General features: G+C 29.1%; 2 protein-coding genes and 75 non-coding genes across 81 annotated transcripts; 47 read left to right on the top strand and 30 right to left on the bottom strand.

The window, feature by feature from the left end:
• The first annotated feature begins 513 nt into the window (after positions 1 to 513).
• On the top strand, positions 514 to 534 carry 21ur-963. Its single transcript, NR_064668.1, has one exon.
• Positions 535 to 733: 199 nt separating this feature from the next.
• Positions 734 to 754, top strand: 21ur-13102. The gene has a single exon (NR_064669.1).
• Positions 735 to 755, top strand: 21ur-10800. Its single transcript, NR_064670.1, has one exon.
• On the top strand, positions 738 to 758 carry 21ur-16. The gene has a single exon (NR_064671.1).
• 21ur-10334 lies at positions 741 to 761 on the top strand. Its single transcript, NR_064672.1, has one exon.
• A 268-nt stretch (positions 762 to 1029) lies between these two features.
• Positions 1030 to 1050, bottom strand: 21ur-3077. The gene has a single exon (NR_064673.1).
• A 199-nt stretch (positions 1051 to 1249) lies between these two features.
• On the bottom strand, positions 1250 to 1270 carry 21ur-2794. The gene has a single exon (NR_064674.1).
• On the bottom strand, positions 1254 to 1274 carry 21ur-9583. Its single transcript, NR_064675.1, has one exon.
• A 321-nt stretch (positions 1275 to 1595) lies between these two features.
• On the top strand, positions 1596 to 1616 carry 21ur-6478. Its single transcript, NR_064676.1, has one exon.
• Positions 1617 to 1871: 255 nt separating this feature from the next.
• On the bottom strand, positions 1872 to 1892 carry 21ur-9752. Its single transcript, NR_064677.1, has one exon.
• A 307-nt stretch (positions 1893 to 2199) lies between these two features.
• 21ur-4557 lies at positions 2200 to 2220 on the bottom strand. Its single transcript, NR_064678.1, has one exon.
• A 229-nt stretch (positions 2221 to 2449) lies between these two features.
• Positions 2450 to 2470, top strand: 21ur-9391. Its single transcript, NR_064679.1, has one exon.
• An 18-nt stretch (positions 2471 to 2488) lies between these two features.
• Positions 2489 to 2509, bottom strand: 21ur-2041. The gene has a single exon (NR_064680.1).
• A 139-nt stretch (positions 2510 to 2648) lies between these two features.
• On the top strand, positions 2649 to 2669 carry 21ur-12230. The gene has a single exon (NR_064681.1).
• 21ur-13235 lies at positions 2653 to 2673 on the top strand. Its single transcript, NR_064682.1, has one exon.
• Positions 2674 to 2800: 127 nt separating this feature from the next.
• 21ur-4289 lies at positions 2801 to 2821 on the bottom strand. The gene has a single exon (NR_064683.1).
• Positions 2822 to 3002: 181 nt separating this feature from the next.
• Positions 3003 to 3023, bottom strand: 21ur-8810. Its single transcript, NR_064684.1, has one exon.
• A 91-nt stretch (positions 3024 to 3114) lies between these two features.
• 21ur-14504 lies at positions 3115 to 3135 on the bottom strand. Its single transcript, NR_064685.1, has one exon.
• 21ur-10634 lies at positions 3119 to 3139 on the bottom strand. Its single transcript, NR_064686.1, has one exon.
• Positions 3140 to 3422: 283 nt separating this feature from the next.
• On the bottom strand, positions 3423 to 3443 carry 21ur-6535. Its single transcript, NR_064687.1, has one exon.
• Positions 3427 to 3447, bottom strand: 21ur-12370. Its single transcript, NR_064688.1, has one exon.
• A 337-nt stretch (positions 3448 to 3784) lies between these two features.
• 21ur-4739 lies at positions 3785 to 3805 on the top strand. Its single transcript, NR_064689.1, has one exon.
• A 20-nt stretch (positions 3806 to 3825) lies between these two features.
• On the bottom strand, positions 3826 to 5117 carry Y105C5B.5 (DUF4440 domain-containing protein). Of its 2 annotated transcripts, NM_070493.9 has the most exons (3): positions 5057 to 5117; positions 4243 to 4383; positions 3826 to 4114 (listed from the first exon to the last, which is right to left on the bottom strand). In NM_070493.9, the coding sequence occupies exons 1-3, from the start codon at positions 5073 to 5075 to the stop codon at positions 3891 to 3893; spliced, it is 384 nt and encodes a 127-aa protein (NP_502894.1). In that variant the 5' UTR covers positions 5076 to 5117; the 3' UTR covers positions 3826 to 3890. The 2 variants fall into 2 exon arrangements, 1 of the variants encoding a protein (NP_502894.1); NR_131663.1 differs by lacking the exon at positions 5057 to 5117 and having other exon boundaries at positions 3891 to 4114.
• Positions 4430 to 4450, bottom strand: 21ur-4820. The gene has a single exon (NR_064690.1).
• Positions 4433 to 4453, bottom strand: 21ur-14804. The gene has a single exon (NR_064691.1).
• On the top strand, positions 4874 to 4894 carry 21ur-13055. Its single transcript, NR_064692.1, has one exon.
• Positions 4878 to 4898, top strand: 21ur-6528. Its single transcript, NR_064693.1, has one exon.
• On the top strand, positions 5078 to 5098 carry 21ur-14053. The gene has a single exon (NR_064694.1).
• A 324-nt stretch (positions 5118 to 5441) lies between the features above and the next one.
• On the top strand, positions 5442 to 5462 carry 21ur-2376. The gene has a single exon (NR_064695.1).
• A 148-nt stretch (positions 5463 to 5610) lies between these two features.
• 21ur-8573 lies at positions 5611 to 5631 on the top strand. Its single transcript, NR_064696.1, has one exon.
• Positions 5632 to 5732: 101 nt separating this feature from the next.
• 21ur-8138 lies at positions 5733 to 5753 on the bottom strand. Its single transcript, NR_064697.1, has one exon.
• Positions 5754 to 5883: 130 nt separating this feature from the next.
• 21ur-9614 lies at positions 5884 to 5904 on the top strand. The gene has a single exon (NR_064698.1).
• Positions 5905 to 6039: 135 nt separating this feature from the next.
• On the bottom strand, positions 6040 to 6060 carry 21ur-69. Its single transcript, NR_064699.1, has one exon.
• Positions 6061 to 6231: 171 nt separating this feature from the next.
• Positions 6232 to 6252, top strand: 21ur-5744. Its single transcript, NR_064700.1, has one exon.
• A 57-nt stretch (positions 6253 to 6309) lies between these two features.
• On the top strand, positions 6310 to 6330 carry 21ur-6339. The gene has a single exon (NR_064701.1).
• A 759-nt stretch (positions 6331 to 7089) lies between these two features.
• 21ur-7604 lies at positions 7090 to 7110 on the top strand. The gene has a single exon (NR_064702.1).
• On the top strand, positions 7092 to 7112 carry 21ur-12124. The gene has a single exon (NR_064703.1).
• Positions 7093 to 7113, top strand: 21ur-1547. The gene has a single exon (NR_064704.1).
• A 192-nt stretch (positions 7114 to 7305) lies between these two features.
• Positions 7306 to 7326, bottom strand: 21ur-6943. The gene has a single exon (NR_064705.1).
• Positions 7327 to 7486: 160 nt separating this feature from the next.
• 21ur-6682 lies at positions 7487 to 7507 on the top strand. The gene has a single exon (NR_064706.1).
• Positions 7508 to 7550: 43 nt separating this feature from the next.
• 21ur-7735 lies at positions 7551 to 7571 on the bottom strand. The gene has a single exon (NR_064707.1).
• On the bottom strand, positions 7552 to 7572 carry 21ur-12611. Its single transcript, NR_064708.1, has one exon.
• A 173-nt stretch (positions 7573 to 7745) lies between these two features.
• 21ur-1569 lies at positions 7746 to 7766 on the top strand. Its single transcript, NR_064709.1, has one exon.
• On the top strand, positions 7749 to 7769 carry 21ur-15015. Its single transcript, NR_064710.1, has one exon.
• Positions 7770 to 7945: 176 nt separating this feature from the next.
• On the top strand, positions 7946 to 7966 carry 21ur-1740. The gene has a single exon (NR_064711.1).
• A 145-nt stretch (positions 7967 to 8111) lies between these two features.
• 21ur-8786 lies at positions 8112 to 8132 on the top strand. Its single transcript, NR_064712.1, has one exon.
• Positions 8133 to 8297: 165 nt separating this feature from the next.
• On the top strand, positions 8298 to 8318 carry 21ur-5503. Its single transcript, NR_064713.1, has one exon.
• A 155-nt stretch (positions 8319 to 8473) lies between these two features.
• 21ur-1187 lies at positions 8474 to 8494 on the top strand. The gene has a single exon (NR_064714.1).
• Positions 8495 to 8705: 211 nt separating this feature from the next.
• On the top strand, positions 8706 to 8726 carry 21ur-2052. The gene has a single exon (NR_064715.1).
• A 78-nt stretch (positions 8727 to 8804) lies between these two features.
• 21ur-54 lies at positions 8805 to 8825 on the top strand. Its single transcript, NR_064716.1, has one exon.
• A 483-nt stretch (positions 8826 to 9308) lies between these two features.
• 21ur-10374 lies at positions 9309 to 9329 on the top strand. Its single transcript, NR_064717.1, has one exon.
• On the top strand, positions 9312 to 9332 carry 21ur-2311. Its single transcript, NR_064718.1, has one exon.
• Positions 9313 to 9333, top strand: 21ur-4162. The gene has a single exon (NR_064719.1).
• 21ur-15096 lies at positions 9314 to 9334 on the top strand. The gene has a single exon (NR_064720.1).
• Positions 9335 to 9396: 62 nt separating this feature from the next.
• 21ur-2610 lies at positions 9397 to 9417 on the top strand. The gene has a single exon (NR_064721.1).
• A 400-nt stretch (positions 9418 to 9817) lies between these two features.
• On the top strand, positions 9818 to 9838 carry 21ur-7556. Its single transcript, NR_064722.1, has one exon.
• Positions 9821 to 9841, top strand: 21ur-5757. Its single transcript, NR_064723.1, has one exon.
• A 620-nt stretch (positions 9842 to 10461) lies between these two features.
• Positions 10462 to 10482, top strand: 21ur-4512. The gene has a single exon (NR_064724.1).
• On the top strand, positions 10468 to 10488 carry 21ur-3895. The gene has a single exon (NR_064725.1).
• srv-15 lies at positions 10474 to 13983 on the top strand (the record flags this gene model as incomplete). 4 transcript variants are annotated; one of them, NM_001307189.3, is made up of 8 exons in its annotated part: positions 10474 to 10699; positions 12017 to 12136; positions 12826 to 12905; positions 13003 to 13161; positions 13208 to 13324; positions 13374 to 13452; positions 13521 to 13620; positions 13845 to 13983. In NM_001307189.3, the coding sequence occupies 8 exons, from the start codon at positions 10474 to 10476 to the stop codon at positions 13981 to 13983; spliced, it is 1020 nt and encodes a 339-aa protein (NP_001294118.1). The 4 variants fall into 4 exon arrangements, with proteins under 4 accessions (NP_001294118.1, NP_001041011.1, NP_001294119.1 ...); NM_001047546.3 differs by having other exon boundaries at positions 13003 to 13139; positions 13204 to 13324; NM_001307190.3 differs by lacking the exons at positions 10474 to 10699; positions 12017 to 12136 and having other exon boundaries at positions 12840 to 12905.
• On the bottom strand, positions 10766 to 10786 carry 21ur-210. The gene has a single exon (NR_064726.1).
• On the bottom strand, positions 11030 to 11050 carry 21ur-8634. The gene has a single exon (NR_064727.1).
• On the bottom strand, positions 11414 to 11434 carry 21ur-15077. Its single transcript, NR_064728.1, has one exon.
• 21ur-2716 lies at positions 11417 to 11437 on the bottom strand. The gene has a single exon (NR_064729.1).
• Positions 11797 to 11817, bottom strand: 21ur-231. The gene has a single exon (NR_064730.1).
• Positions 12432 to 12452, bottom strand: 21ur-3792. Its single transcript, NR_064731.1, has one exon.
• Positions 12581 to 12601, top strand: 21ur-11941. The gene has a single exon (NR_064732.1).
• Positions 13364 to 13384, bottom strand: 21ur-12189. Its single transcript, NR_064733.1, has one exon.
• 21ur-7081 lies at positions 13365 to 13385 on the bottom strand. The gene has a single exon (NR_064734.1).
• A 22-nt stretch (positions 13984 to 14005) lies between the features above and the next one.
• Positions 14006 to 14026, bottom strand: 21ur-13893. The gene has a single exon (NR_064735.1).
• A 260-nt stretch (positions 14027 to 14286) lies between these two features.
• 21ur-15454 lies at positions 14287 to 14307 on the top strand. Its single transcript, NR_064736.1, has one exon.
• Positions 14290 to 14310, top strand: 21ur-3815. Its single transcript, NR_064737.1, has one exon.
• Positions 14311 to 14373: 63 nt separating this feature from the next.
• On the bottom strand, positions 14374 to 14394 carry 21ur-6121. The gene has a single exon (NR_064738.1).
• Positions 14395 to 14803: 409 nt separating this feature from the next.
• Positions 14804 to 14824, top strand: 21ur-14001. Its single transcript, NR_064739.1, has one exon.
• Positions 14825 to 15143: 319 nt separating this feature from the next.
• 21ur-6327 lies at positions 15144 to 15164 on the top strand. Its single transcript, NR_064740.1, has one exon.
• On the top strand, positions 15145 to 15165 carry 21ur-161. The gene has a single exon (NR_064741.1).
• Positions 15146 to 15166, top strand: 21ur-12319. The gene has a single exon (NR_064742.1).
• Positions 15167 to 15900: the final 734 nt, after the last annotated feature.

Consider the following 15900-nt stretch of genomic DNA (forward strand, 5'->3'; position numbering starts at 1 on the left):
ATTCCAGAATTTTCTCGATTTTACTAGAAAGTTCTGGAACATTCCAGAATTTTCTCAATTTTTCTAGAAAGTTCTGGAACATTCCAGAATTTTCTCGATTTTTCTAGAAAGTTCTAAAGCTTTTCAGAATTTTCCAGAAGGTTCTGGAACATTTCAGAATTTTCCCGAAGTTTCCAATTTCTCTTCAAAAGACAAAAACTCAATTTTTCCTGAACTACAGTAATCCTACAGTACTCCTTCAGTACCTCTACAGTACTACTACGGTACCCCGACCATATCCCACTACTAACCCCAAACCTATATCCCTCCAACAGCCGAAAACGTCTTGCCTTTGTAAGCTATGACGTCACTTCTTAACAAACGGAAACTATTTTTTTTTATATAGGTAATGATAGAAACAAGTTTTATTACAGTTCCAGTTAAAAATTTGTTTTAAAAACTATTAATTAAAAAATTTGAAATATTTCCTGTTGCAGATGTTTTATGTATACCTTTCCGAGATTTCAACCAAACTGAACTGTACTAACACATATAACCAAGGTTCTTACTAATGTAGGTGATATAGGCGGCCTAGGCTTAAAGGCGCATCTGCCTATTTTATTCTGTTTCTAACTTGCAAACGCATCTTTCTGAACACATCAAGACATATTGTTTCCAACAAATATAAAAATTTAGGCGAAATAGTTGTTATGTTTCAACTAGTTGTCTAAGAGAACCGAAATAGTTTTGAGCTTTAATAGTGTAGAAAAGTGGTTGCTTGTTTAGTTATTCCGTTTGTTGCATTAAAATTATCTTGTTATTGTATATTTTTTCGTGAAATTATATTTTCAGTGTCTATTTCTGAAATTAAAAAAAAATTGAGAATTAAAAGCAATTTTTTCTTATATTTTGAAGAAAATATGAAGAGGGTGATGTTGATAAAATTAATTTTACAGTAGGATTTTACAGTTATAGAACTTGTCGGAAGCTTATAACAAAAAATGCCAATTTTCGTTCTTTTCTCAGAATATCAAAAACACTTCAAAAAACGTGCCATATTTTCATAAGCTATTACTCATTTTCAAAACTCTATCAGAAATAGACTATTTGAAATAGTATTTTTCACTGTTTGAACAAACTCGGAGGTATTGCAGTAATTCTTCAGAAACACTCCAGATTCAAATCGATTCAGATCTTTCGAAAGACTAACTGAATATAATATGGAAAACAGTTTTTTTTTTTGGAAAATTGACAGTAATCTGTTTTCTTTCTATTTCAAATTTATTCAGCATCAATTGAAAAAAAATAATAAGAACTATTAACAATGTGTAGAAACACGACATATTTTTCCGAAAAAAATTAATTTTATTTCTCACATTTCATTTAATAGATTTTGACTGTAATTGAATTTTATTTCCCTAATTAGTTGGAAACACGTTGAAAATAAATTTTTAAAGAATAGATCGAGAATTTTAACCAAAATTTCAAACACTAAATTCATGCACATTTAAGTAGTATTTTCAAAATATTGAGTCACCTTTGTAAAAATAGTGACACAAAATAGTTTATACATTTTCAATAATTTGTCAAATTGACAACCAATTCAAGTGGAGTAATAGTGAGAGTGTTTTCACTTGAGTGCTGCATCGTGCTCTAGTAGTCCTGCAATCTCTAATAGTGCTGCATTCAAAAAAGCCCTGGAAATTAGTGCTATTTAATAGAGACATGAAAAAAAAAACAATAATCTATAAATTCCTGATTTAATTAAGAGTAGTAACTCAAGTGAAATTAACAGATTTAATGAAAAATATATTGATAATTTATTTCTTAAAATATGTTGACTAGGGACTTTGATAGTCCATAACTATATTTTTCTATAAGTAGATTTTTTTCTCCATTTTATGGCTTACAAAACATGCCTATTGATTTTATTTAATTGTATCAACCTTATGAAAAAGATTTTATTTATTAAATTTCAGATCAAGTAGCCAAACACTTAATGAAATAACAAAGAAACACTTGTAATAGAAAGTAAAAGTTTTGACTCAATCTATCAAATTTGGTTTTCTTGTTATTTTATTATTTCGTAAGTTATATTTTGATTGTAGAAATAAACACTTTTTTTAGTTTTGAAAAAGTATATCAAAATTATTTTTAAAAAATTTGTCGAAAATTCACGAAGAGCATGGAATATTTTCTGTTGTTTTTTTTTTGATATCTCATCAACCATTACTCCACATAATATGTGCAAAATTAGTATCAGAATATATAAACCACTCGAAGCTGACTTTTTTTCCAAAAAAAATTGTTTTTTTTTCAAATTTATATGTACAATATGAATTGATATCAAAGTGAGTTTAAACAGTTTATTCAAACAAAAGTTCTTGGTTTGTAATATAAAAAATATTGTAAACCTTTTTTTTTGAGTTTCAACATCTTATTTTTTGAGCACCGATAATTTTTGCCACATTTTCAGTATGTTCAAAGGAAAACTGTGAAAGGAGAGTCGGTGAAGATAGAAGAAGAGGTAACGGAAAATGTAAAAAACGTTCAAATTCTAAACGAAGTGTTGAAACAATATTTTATTTTAATAATATATAAGGCTTAATTCAAATTTGATCTATACTATTTCAAAAAGTTTAAATATAAATTGAATAAAATACGATTATTGGATGATTCTTTCTTTTCAAAGTGCCTTAAATTGTCGTTTTTTTTCATTGACTTTGTTAACTTGAACTATCAATCGTCTCCTCTTTCTGATATTTCTTTGTATATTATCAACTTACGTGAATGGGCAGGGAGCGAATAAAATAAATAGTTATGTATTTGAAATTCTTCTTGAATAAGTTTGAAACGTAATTTCAGTTAATAAAATAACATATTGAAACATTTCAAATTATATAAAACGTAAATTTTTAAACATTGCGACATTACAAAAGTTATTTTTATTGTACATGTGATATTGAACGTCTACTTATAATAAAACTGGATTAAAATTAAATTGTGTACTTGAAACCTGGCGAACAGTGAAAAAAATCATAAAACTGAAAAATCAATCAAATTTAAAATTCATAAAAACACCTCGAAACAGCTCAAAAATTTTTTATCAAGTTTATATATTTGTAGTTAAATTTTTTTTAGTAATTGGAGTGATAATTAATCAATGTTTTGAAATTTCCTTTTTTTTCATGAAATATTTGAAACAGCATTTTTTTTTCGACAAAATTGAATTTCTACCAAAAAGTAAAAATATTCACCAAGTTTTAGTCAGAAACGCAAAAAAAATGTCCTACCTGAAAAAATATCAAATTTTTTGTTCTTTTAGGTCAACATATCACCTTTTTAACTACGCTATTCATTTCAAAAAGCCCAAAAAAATTTTTTTTTTAATTTTTTACCACTATTAAAACATTTGGCAATTGTTTTAGGTTGGCTATACGGTTTTGTTTTCCGAAGCACTAGTATTGATATTTTGATACTTCAGCTTTTCTTTATAAAATTTTTGAAACAGCAAGTTTTTTCACACATATTGAGTTTAAACAAAATTTAGCAAAATGATAATATTCACCACATTTTGTAAAAAAACGTCAAAAATTATTTTGATTATTATCCGTTTTTTTTTCTGTAGAGAAAACTTTTAGAAAAAAGATTTCAAAACAAAATTTTCTGAACTGTTGAGGGTTTTTTCTGTCATGAAAACCAAAAACATGGGAATTTTTACAGACAAATTTTGGAATTAAGTAATTATTATAAACTCTGATGTTTCACGTTTTTGACTTAACTCTGGTCTTTTTTCAATCAACAATTTAATCAACACATTGAATGGAATTCCAATGTTTCACATGGTATAATGGTAAATTTTATTACAAAAAAAATCTATGAAAATTGAATCAAAATTCAAAAAATAAACTCTATGGATTAACTTCAAATTCATCATGATAAATCAAATGTCTATCTCCTTCTTTCTTCCAAATCTGCACAAATTTTCCTTTAACAGTTCCAGCTTTTTCAGTTTCCGAAGAAAAATCAGCAGTGATAATCAGATAGTCACCAGCTCCCTCGTACTTTTGATTGGAAAATGAGGAAGTTGATCTGCCGGTTGCCTCCGAAAATTTGAGCAATTCCGCTTTTATTGCTGTAAACGGTTTATCAGTTTAAGTAATCCATTTTAGCGCCCGACGTCTAGCGGGTTCTGATTGAATGACAACCCCGGTAGGTGTCGGGTGCTGCATTAGTGCCAGCCATCTTTTCCAAAAAACCCACCATCTTTTCCATAAAACGCCTCCTTTCCCTTCTGCACAATCACTCCATTCGGGTGATAAAATGTGGCTACCGTATCCCAGTCCGAACCCTCAATTGCCTTACTGTAAGCATCGAATTGAGGAGCCAAGGCGGCTTGAGCTTCTGGAATACAAATTGGACTTTTTGTGAGTTAATCATTATTGCTGATTTCCCTATCTTCCATTAAGCAGCAGTTACTGAAAAGTTTAAGTAACTATTTTTACCTATTGAAACATGAAAATTTTTTTTTGAGATAAATAATTAAGTTTCGATAATCAAAATTCTTGCAAAATCTATTTGTTTCATAGAAAATTCGTAAAAAATTGAGAAAAAATCACAATACAAAATATCAATTTTCAGGAGCAAACAGTTTTTTGAATGAGAAAAAGACGAAAACAAATGTACAGTTTAAGCATTTTCTCCGAAAAAATTTTTATTCGATAAAATTTGTAATTTTCTGATAATTGAAACAAACTAATAAAAAATGTTAGCTCGTGAATTAATATATTATTTTAGAAGTAGATCAAACTGGATTACGAAAATCGAAAAAAATTTCCCTACAAAAAAATACTGTTTCAAAAAATTTTCGAATTTTATGAGTGTAATAAAAATGTTAGTGGATAGTTTTTTTGGACACTGAATAATATTTAGACAACAATTACAGCTTTTTGGTTTCGGCTATTTTAGTACTATTTCATATTTTCAAAATTCCAGAATAAATATTTCATACAATTAGTCAATTTGAAACAATTTTTTTACAAAAAAAAAATGATGCTTCAAAATTCATTCAACTCACCGTGAGCTGTGTAGGACATAATTTCAACTTATTCTTCTGACCAGAAAATCAAAAAGAACTGATCCATCATACTTCTCTCATCTCTTATATACACCCATCACCACATATCACATAGAAATCACGAGGTACACTACACTTTTTTTAGTTCAAAAAATGTCTGCGTCTCACCAAATTTTGTTTATTTGACACACAAAACACGGATTTTGGAAAACTGGTTTGTGGTGGAACACATTGAAATTTGAAATTTAGATTTTTAAATTGAAAATTGAATGGAAATTCGATATGACACTGGAAGATCAAAGACTGGAAGTTTGAAATTTCCGAAAATTTGGATCTTGACAGTTTCACAAAAGTGTTAAAATATACAACTGGTTTTAATTGCTAGTAGTATTAATAATTCTGCAGGAATAAAATGGAATAATGTTGCAAATATCTGCCGTGCCAAAATTTTGATACGAAAATAGGTATCAGAAAAAATGCCCTATCTTGTTTTTCAAAAAAAAGTTACTGTTTCAAATAATTGAGAAATTTCAGTTGAAAACTTTAGAGATTAATCAGCAGCATAAATGATTTTTCATTTCTTCTTTTTAAGTTAAATAAACACAAATTCGAGAATTGATTATATAAATAGAGGTAAAAATGCAAGCATGTTCGATGTTTGTTAAACTTTACAGTTATTTGTTTTTGAGAAGATTAACTAACAATTTTTAGGTTTAATTATATTTTTACTATTTTTGAAACAGTATCTTTTTCTCTAAAAAAATGGAAAAATTATCCACTAATTCAGAAGTTCAATAAACTAAAAATCAAACAAAATTTTTTTTTGTTTATCAACTGGTAGACTATAGGCAACCTGCTATTAATTTTGATATTATATATCTGATTAGAAACACCAAGATAATATTTGAATTTTATTAAATCCACTTCAAAACCAGAATGTCAAGAAAAATGGGATTAATTTAAGGACTAATTGAATTATATTTTTTATAAACACTATTCAAGTAATGCTATTTGAAAAATTGAATGCAAAGTTGAAGCAGACTTGAAACAGAAAAGTTTTTTTTTCAAACTCCTCTCACAGTTTGAGCGGAAATTTTGAAAAATAATAGCTCAAAGCTAGATAATTTGTCTGCTTCGTGTTGTTCTTACAATTGGTATTAAAAAAGTGTAAGTAGTCGATACCAAATTATCAGTTCAAAAAATTATAACTGTTTCAGAACGTTAGTTTCAGTTTTAAGATGATTATATATTGTTTCATTCCTGTTTTGCAAGACAACTCGATCTGTCTTCAATGTTAGAAAATGTATTCTGCAAAAATTATTCAGTCTAATGAGCAGAATATGTTTCCTTGGTCTTGAAGCTTCATTTTTTGTGAAATTTCTAAAAAAACGCCCGCAAATTTAGAAGTTAGATTTTTTTTATAGAAGTGGTTTTCCCCAAGTCAATCATTTCTCTGACATTTATAATATCCTTGTTTTTCACAACAATATTCAAGCGTAATTTAATTGTATTTATTTATATAATTCCCATTATATTTCCCATTACCAGAATTATAAATATAGCTTTTATGTTCAGAATGTGATCAGTCTTTTTCGAATTTGTGAAGTTTCAATAAAAAATTTGTTGGAGAGGAAGTTTCCGGTTAAAAATATTTCTAATAGTAAAAACTAATTTTAAAATTGTTTTTATTTTTATCCTTTACAATTTCTCAATGTTGCTTTAAAAAAATAAATATATATCAGTTTAGGTTGGAATTTAATTTCAAACAAAAAAATTTTTTAAGTCTGATTATTTTTTGATTTTAAATACTTTTTGCATTACTTTTTATATTTTTCCCCATTCCCTTTGTTTACTTTTATTTATTTAAATAAAATTAACACATTTTCAACAAGATAGCAAGAATTTTAAAAACAATACAAACCTGCTCTGAAAAATTAATCGATTTTTCGGATAATTTCACAATTTTCTGAAAAAACGAACTTTTTTTGACTGTTTCGCATAGTTTTGAAAATTTATGATCTTTAAAAAATTGTTATTACGGTCGATCTTGTTTTAGGAAATGTTTCTTTTGTCTAATGAATATTTCTCCTATTTTCTAATTTTGGCAGATAATCTTTGTCAGTTCAAGCAGAACATATTAGTAATTTTTTCTGAAATTTGAACTTTCCATTTAACTGATCTGTCGTTTTGATTTTTTTTTTATTTTTTCGACTTTCAGAAAATATTAGTTTGAATCTTAATGTTAGGATTTTTTCAATTTTCTGCAACAATTATCTCGCACAAGCGGCATTGATTCTTTTATGGAACTTGAAACAGGAAAAATTATAACTTTTCTCTCATTTTTAACCGAATTTCCGGAAAATCTTCACAAAAATAAAAATGTGTCTGTTTTGTGTTGTGCATACAAGACGATATGTCTTTGATTTTCGACTGACTTAGATATTCTGCATGTATTCTGCATAACATTATTCAATGTAATGAGAAAAATATGTTCCGCCTCATTTTTATAACAAAAACGAAATGTAAATATAACTTTTTTTTTATTTTGAATCTGTAACAGAAAAAAATTTTCTATTTGAATGTATATAAATTCAGTCATTACAACCTATTTATTTTCAAAGATTTTTTATTTTTATCCTATACAGTTTCATGATATTGCTTTAAGAAAATCAATTTTTATCAGTTTTAGTGTTCGCGTCTGTCGATATTCCACTATTTTGACTTTTTGTGCATTATTTTCAAAAATGTTCACACAAAAAAGAATCCTTTTCAACCAGGATGGAAACCAAAATTTTCTGGAAAAAAACCTATTCAATAACATTTAAAAAAAAAATTCTTTTCGACGGTTTCGCATAGTTTTGATAATTTGGGTCCTTTACTTTAATTTGATGGAAAATATTTGTGGATATAAATTAAATAAAAATAAAATAACTTTTTAAAAATTTTTTTTGAATATTTGTCATTTCAAGCAGAAAGTATCAGTGAATTATTCTAAAATTAGAACTTCCCATTTCACGGAATTCTTTATCAGTGTCAAGCGATTTCCTTGAAATAATAGACTATAAATCTTAGAAAGTTTTTTTTTTTCAATTTACGCTATTAGTTTCTCATATAAGTTTTAACGTAATAAATTAATATAAATATGAAATTGATACATAAATCAGTCAGTTACTCACAACTATAAAACATTTTCTACTGTTTCAGAATATTGATTTTAGTGGCAAACTTTTATTTTTTATGGTTTCAATTGTAGACTGAGGGCTCTAAAATCAAATTTTTGAATAATCACAACTGAAAACCAATTCGATAAATGATAAAAATTTTATCATTGAAATTATTTGAATTCGCAAAAAAAGAACAATAAAAATTGCACTATTTCATATTTTTCTCAAATTTCGGGGGAACTAATTGCGCTGCTCTCACTACCTGTTTTAATTTAAAAAAGCAATGCCTAAGCTGGATGTTTTTTTTACACATGTGTAGGACGATGACAGTTGCAGATTGACTATGCCGTTTTTTTTTTCAAAAATCGATAGTTAGGTGACTTATTCAAGTTGCGTAAGGGTTTTGGAAAAACTTAAAAATTTTTCTATTTTTTTCTCGGTTTTAGGCCCTGGTTTTATGTTTTCTGGTTGATATATCAGAACGATTGGGATAATTGTAGACTACTTATTAATAAATTATAGCATGAACGTTTTTGCTACTATTTCACATTTTTCTCAAATTCTCAAAAAAATTTTTGTTATGTTACCCCTGTTGTTTGAACAAGTTTTTTCTGAAACGTTGGAAGACCTACAAACACAGAGATTTTTTAAACAATAAAATAATTTTTTTTGGAACTTTTTTTTTGGGTTTAATCATTGTTGTGGCACTTGTCTTTTGTTTTTCTTTTTTTTTCTTTTCCAATTAAATCTAATATTTTTTGGTTTTTGTTTTTTTTCTGTAACTTCCGGCAGTTTTCAATTGTCAAAATTGTCAAAAACTCTGGGTTTCTTCTAGTTTTCACAAAATTTTCTTAGCTTCGTTAGGTAGCCATGAAAAAATAACTTTTGGAAATCTTACTCTGAATCAGTTTTTTATTACTTTTCCAGTAACGTCAACACATAACTGAAAATTTTTCAAAAACGATTACAAGTTTTTGCATTTACGTACTGACTTCCAATACTAAACCAAAAAATTTTGGGAAAATAAAAATTTTCCGAGAAAAGTCGGTTTCATGTTGTTTTTAAAATCTGAAAAAATGAGGTTTCAATCGTTTCAGCGATCGAAAGACAACAAAACTATAAGGAAAAATGCTGTTTTAGATTGTTTTCAAACTCCAAATTAATACAGATTTTTGATGTATTTTTCAAAAACTGCGAATCAAATATTATTTACCTTCGAAAATACATGTATTTCACAAGAATGAATCATATTTTTTAATTTTGAATAATTTATAACAAAGAATTTTTTTTACCTTTTATATAAACGTTGAAATAGTTTTTTTATGTATTTCTTCCTCTTGCCGTTTTTTTGTTCAAGTTTGTGTTCGCCAAGCATTTTAGACCCTTCACTCTGAGATAGATTTTTTAAAATGACATTTCTAATGGGGAAGGTGTGAAAAGGCTGAAAATTTGAAAAAAAAAAACTTAGAAATCTATAAATTCACGTACTAACTTCCACGAGTAAATCAAAGAAATCTTTTCAAAAATTTAAATTTTTGAAAAAAAGCCAAGTCGGTTTTATATTGCTTCTAAATAAAACCATGTGATAAGAAGAAATTGATCTCACAAAAAAGATTTTCTATGAATTTTTTGCACACAGTGCCTTAAATATTTTTTACCTTCCAAAATATATATATTTCACAAAAATCACACTTTTTCTTGCAGCTGAAAATTTCCTATATTTTTTTTAAACAATGTAATATTTTTCTAAGTTTCATAATTTATCAAAGTTTAAATAGTTTTTAACGTTTTTTTTTGTCGTTTTTTTTCCAGTTTGTGCTTACCAAGCATAACAAAAAATGAATTTACTCATAAAAAGTCAGTGTGCATGCTCTGGAACACGCCACGCCCATTTTCTGACAAGTATACTTGCAGCTGCCACTTTTCTTCTAACTGCGATAATAATTCTTGGAACTCATTAATTCTGGATAATTTCTTATTTCGCAGTTTTTGCTTTCAGTTTGATTACATTTTTACAAACTCTTTGCGATTTTCTTCTGCGGTTTAAGCTATAGAGGAAGAGAGAGAGAGAGAGGTGAGAGGAGACGCAAACGGTGAGAGGCGTCTCTTGTATTTCCACACTATCACAAAATTACAAATTTACTGTTGCATATTAATCACTTTCAAAATTTGAATTGTTTTTTTTTCTAACACATACTGTTTCACCTTCTCTATTAATTCGTTTACTTTTTATTCCAGAGTTTCCATTTCATAATGATAACGGATCTATATTCCCTACCACTGGTCGCTCAAGTCGGTGAGCCACTCGACGAAAATCTGGAGCGAATTGTGGAAACTGTGCAATTTTCGATTTTCTGTTTCACATTGCCATTTTATGTTTTTGTCACATATTTTCTACTGGACGCCTTGCATCGCGGAATTGACGAGTTGTCGACACCATTTTTTAGGCTTTGTATTACGACTGCGTTCCTTGATATCTGTAAGTTTTTTTTAGAATGTTGCACCCGACACTTGACGGGATCGAACTAAGCTTTTTTTTGAATTGAAAGTAGTTTTAGGTGACTTAGTGGAGAAATGATTTAAACATATTCTTAAACCGACTTACTGAAACTGAAATTTTTTTCAACAAAATTAAGTTCTTTGAAAAACGTTGTCAAACTTCATTGCACCAAAATTTAATTTTCTCAAAGGTACATAGAGCATTTCTCACGCGCAGGCAAAAAATTTGTGCGGGAAAATGAATTTGGTGACGTATTACGAGACACGCGTGGTTTTGGTGTTATAGTCTCATGGGTTTTGGTGATGAAAACTTGCGGTTTTTCCAAACGAAACAGATCGCGCAGTAGAGTTGACGTTTAACATGAAGTTGAAACAGTATTTAATTTAAAAAAAAAAACCTAACGCTAAAATGACTTAATATTATATTAAAACAATTAAAAAATTGTGTATGTTTTTTTTCAAAGTTATGAATACATTCTAACATTAAAATATTGCAAGGGCTCAGAAATCCAAGCGATGCTCAAATTTTAGAAATTAAAAAAAACTGTTTCATTTGGATTTTAATTCTGTCTAAATTCTTCAAAACTTATAGGTATTTTTGTTTTCAAATTGTCATACAAAACCGAGTAAAAATACTGAATTTTTGAAATTTCAATTTTTTAAAATGTTCTTTCTTTTTTTCAAGCTTTTTTTTTAAATTCCTCGATGTCCATGAATAACGTGGAAAACTAAAAGCTATTGAATTTAAAATAGAATTGAAACAATATTTAAAACTTTTTTTTTTGATTTCAAAAGAATCGTTTTTTCGCATCCTCTGTTTGGAAATTGAGTCTTTCAGTTTGCCAACAAAAAATCAATAAAAATCGACTTGTTTTACAATAATAATTTTTTATTTAAAGAAACGGGAAAATTATCTGAGTACCTATAGACGACCAGCAGTTAACTATAGTATATTAGTGTTTACCAATTTATTTTTAAATTTTGAAACTATTTTTTTGTTGAACGTTTCTTTCGGTATTTAGAAAATCGCCCACAATAATTTTGAAACAAGTTATCATACATTTTACACAATTAATCAAATATTAAAAATTCGCAATAATGGAATACGATTTTCATTTTCTAACAAATGTTTGATTCGAAACAGCAAAAAAAAATTAATTTTTAAAAACAATTTTTCAATAACCCTTTGTACTAACAATAAAAAGGCTAAAATTTTTAAATTTCTTCCAATTTAGATCTACAAATACCTAAACAATAATACTGTATGAATATTAAATATGAATAAAAAAAATTTCAGGGACCCTACTGAACAACTATCTCGGCGCCATGTTTCCCAAATGGGGTTGGGGAACGAGTGTTTATTTATTTTTGGATTCATATTATGCACATGCGTATTTGTATTTTGCATGGGCTTCTGGTAATGTATTTTTTGAAAATTCCAAAAAAAAATTCGAGCTTTGATTTTTAATCTTATAATCTCACGTGTTTTTTGTGAGCGTGTGAAAATTACACAATTGAATGATTTTTGGGTGTTTTCTTTTATTTTGGAAAATCAAATAAGGGTTAGAAATTAAGTGTTAGGACTTCAAAAACCACATGGAGAAGTACTTCAGCAGAAAGAAAACACTAATTGTTTCCTAGAAAGCAGGTGAACCGGACCTGAAGGTTTATTAAATTTCATTTATTCTTTCTGATAAAGTAGAAAATAGTTTTCATTGTAGGAATATCAGCCAACAAAATTCTAGAGAATAGCAAACTGTTTCAAAATATGTTTGAAACAAAAATTTTCAGAAAATATTTTTTTGCAAGTTTTACTGTTTCGTACGTAGAATATAATATAAAATACATAATAGTATAATGTTTTATTAACAATATCCTTAGCACTAGGCCGGTGTTTTAAATTTGACACGGAAGTACCATTTTCAACAACCGGAAAATTCAAAAAATTCACACGTAAACTTTGTTACAGGTGAAAATATTGAAAGCGCTTGATTCTGAAAATGCGAATTTTTACTGTTTCATATGATAAATATGACTCAATAAAGAATATGTAAATCTCACACCGATGCCCCGTAATTCCACTTCGCCAACTAAACATTTTTCCAGGAATCTGCCAGGCAATGTGTGTGTCTCTAATGGCGACCAATCGAGTATCCGCAATATTATTTCCAAATAGACATTCTAGGGTACGATGATAACATGCGTCCGACATCTCACGAGTTTTGACGCAAACCCGTTAGACGTCGGGCGCGGCATTTCAACTCCAAGATCTATTTCATTTAGATTTGGAGCTCCACACGTCTCCGAATAGCCATCGCCGTGCAATTTCTACCGGGCTTGTTAGCCGGTCTCGCAACATTTTTCAACGAGACCCAACTCTATCGCAACACGAAAAACGGATTAATTCCGCGGTTCAAAAGGTCGGATTCAGGGAAACGGAAAGTTTTGGGAAAGGGATTTGAAAGAGAATGTGAGATTTTTCAGTGAGAACTTCATTGCCGTCTTATTTGTGATTGCCGGCGGGTTTTTGGCCACTGTGTGTATTTATTTAATAATTGCCTATTGTTACTTGATATTTATGCTTAGGAAGAGTAGTAATGCGATTGTAAGTTGGTAATTGCTACTAGCAAATTCGGTATATTCAAAAATTCCAGAAGAACACACAATTCCACAAGTCGCGGGCGGTGATTAAGAAAAAGGAGGTGAAACTGTTCTTCATGAGTAGTATTACAGGTTTGTCCAAAAACCCGTGAGACGTCGGGCGCGTTTTCTAAAATGACAAAAATTCTAAACTGTTTCAGTTGCAATTCAAATTTCCATACTATGCCTTGTCATTGTCTATGCCACGTCACTACTGAACTTCCCGCTTGACAAATTCTATCTATTCTACAATGCTATAAGGTGAGCAACCGACAAAATCTGGGCTTACGTTATGTCTTTCACGAGGGCACATCCAAGTGCTACAGTGACATTGCAACCCGCGGAACGTCGGCCGCAGTATACAGAGTATATTAGAGTGAGGGACGTTAAGCATAGCGGGGTGCGGAACTCGTAAGATGTCGGCGGTTGATATTATTCGGGGGTACCACGCAGTTTCTTTATTTTAATTTTAGGCATGTTTTCAGTGACCTCTATGCCGGAATCAACCCATACCTTTTATGGATCTTCTCGGATTCTCTACGGAAACATATCTGGCATAGAATCGGGTGGCGGCGGACTTGGAAGATACCCACCTCCTCTGTTGTCACTGTTAATCAGATTTAATTTTTTTATTTATTGTTACGCTCAGAAAAAAAATGAACTAAAACTAGCCAGATTGTTCTCACCAGAATAAATAATGACAGTGAAAATGTACGCGAACTTTTATAAAAAGCATTGGGTTTCAGCTACCATTTTCAGCCGTTTTCTAATATTTAAGTAAAAGTACCAAGTTTTTTACAACTCCATATGAACGGCCGGCATACTTCGACAACATTGGAAACCGGGAAAAGTCTGGAGTTTTCTAATAAAAAACAAACCTGATCTGTTTCAAACTGTTTTTAAGTTAAAAAGTGGATAGATTCTAGTTAATAGCTCGCAAAACTTTTTTGCCTCAATTGCTTCGAAATTTAATTTATTTCAAATTGACATTTACTGTTCAGAAATACTGTAGTAGGTGAAAAATAAAGATGAAGAACAATTGCTGTAGACTTCACAGATATTTTGAGAACAACATGAAACAGTACAATTTTTTAAAAACCACAGTTTTAAGCTGGTTTTCAAATCACGAGATACATTCGTTTTAGTAGATAATATTCTACTTGTTTTTCATCAAAAATGCATTGTAAAATGATTCCAATTGAGTTTTTCCCTTATCGGTTGGCCTAGCTTTCAGAGACCGAATTTTTGTACTATATTGCTTTAGTAATTATTTCAAACTTGTTATCTAGTTTCACCTATTTTTGTTTGTTCATAAAAGAGCAAATTTGTTTTTTTTTACTTCAAAACAACGAATTGAAAATTGTTGATGTTTGCTCAAAAAAACATGCTAAAATTTTCATTGTTTCAACTCGTCTTCAGAAAATGGGCAAAGTTCAGTTTTTAATTTCTATTTTGTTCATTTTTAATGTTTTTTTTTTATTTGGTGAAACCTTTAGACACCAACGTAAACCTGAAAATATGCCTGCCCTATACCTACCTTTGCAATTTTCTAAAAATTGTACTGTTTGCGAATGCAAGGATGTTTATTCAAAAATTACAGCATTGACTGAAATTCCACGTTAATCTGAAATATGGTTTATTCTTAGTAAACGTTGAACAATAAGGCTTTAAGAAGAAAAAAATTATTCCAACAACTCTCGCTCAATTCCTAACTATTTCTTGGAGACACTTGTTATTAACTGTTTCATGTTGTTCAAATAACGTTTGTCGTTTTTAAGTGAGTATTTCTCATCCGGTCCAAGAGGTTATAACAATACAAATCGTATAGTAAGACACTATGCGCAGGCTTTTCCCAAATATTTTTTCGCGAATTTCAGAACGTAAAAAATTTTTCAGCAATTTCAGCAAATTTTGAAAAAAAAAATCAACAGTTTCTAGTAGTTATTTCTAGTAATTATTTCAAGCTTATTTTCTAGTTTCCACAATTTTTGCTTGTTCCCAAAAATGCAAGTTGGTTCTTTTTTTCCTTCATAAAAAAGGCAAAAATGAGTTTGGTTTTAATATGGTTTTAAAAACAGTTTTCGCACAAAATAATGACGCCATTTCTGACATTTTTTTTTGTTTTTTCGCAATACTGATTGGTTTCAAACTTGACTTGTCACATTTTCAGATAATTTTCCGTAGAGATCAGTTAAAATTAATGTTAAATTATCGATTTTTTAGGTCCAATTTTAGAATTTTTTCGGGTCGACCAGGTTTCTTCCTGGAAAAATGTCTGTAAAATTGACAAGTGGCGTTTAAAGAGACACCAATTAATTTACCCGGAAAATGTAAAAAATACCGAAACTCGTTTGCGAGGGGATTCAAAAAATAATTCGCCTCTTCCGAATTTTATTTTGCAAATTTTTAAAACTTTTTAAACAGATGTATTCAGTATATTGGTAGTGTATTCTGTCGTTGAGGGTAAAAAAAACAAAAAAAAAGAGAGAAAATAAATTACCGTTTCGTCGTGTTGTTATCATGATATTGCTATATTCCAAT

This window comes from Caenorhabditis elegans, chromosome IV, assembly GCF_000002985.6.
Source record: "Caenorhabditis elegans chromosome IV".
Taxonomy (NCBI): domain Eukaryota; kingdom Metazoa; phylum Nematoda; class Chromadorea; order Rhabditida; family Rhabditidae; genus Caenorhabditis; species Caenorhabditis elegans.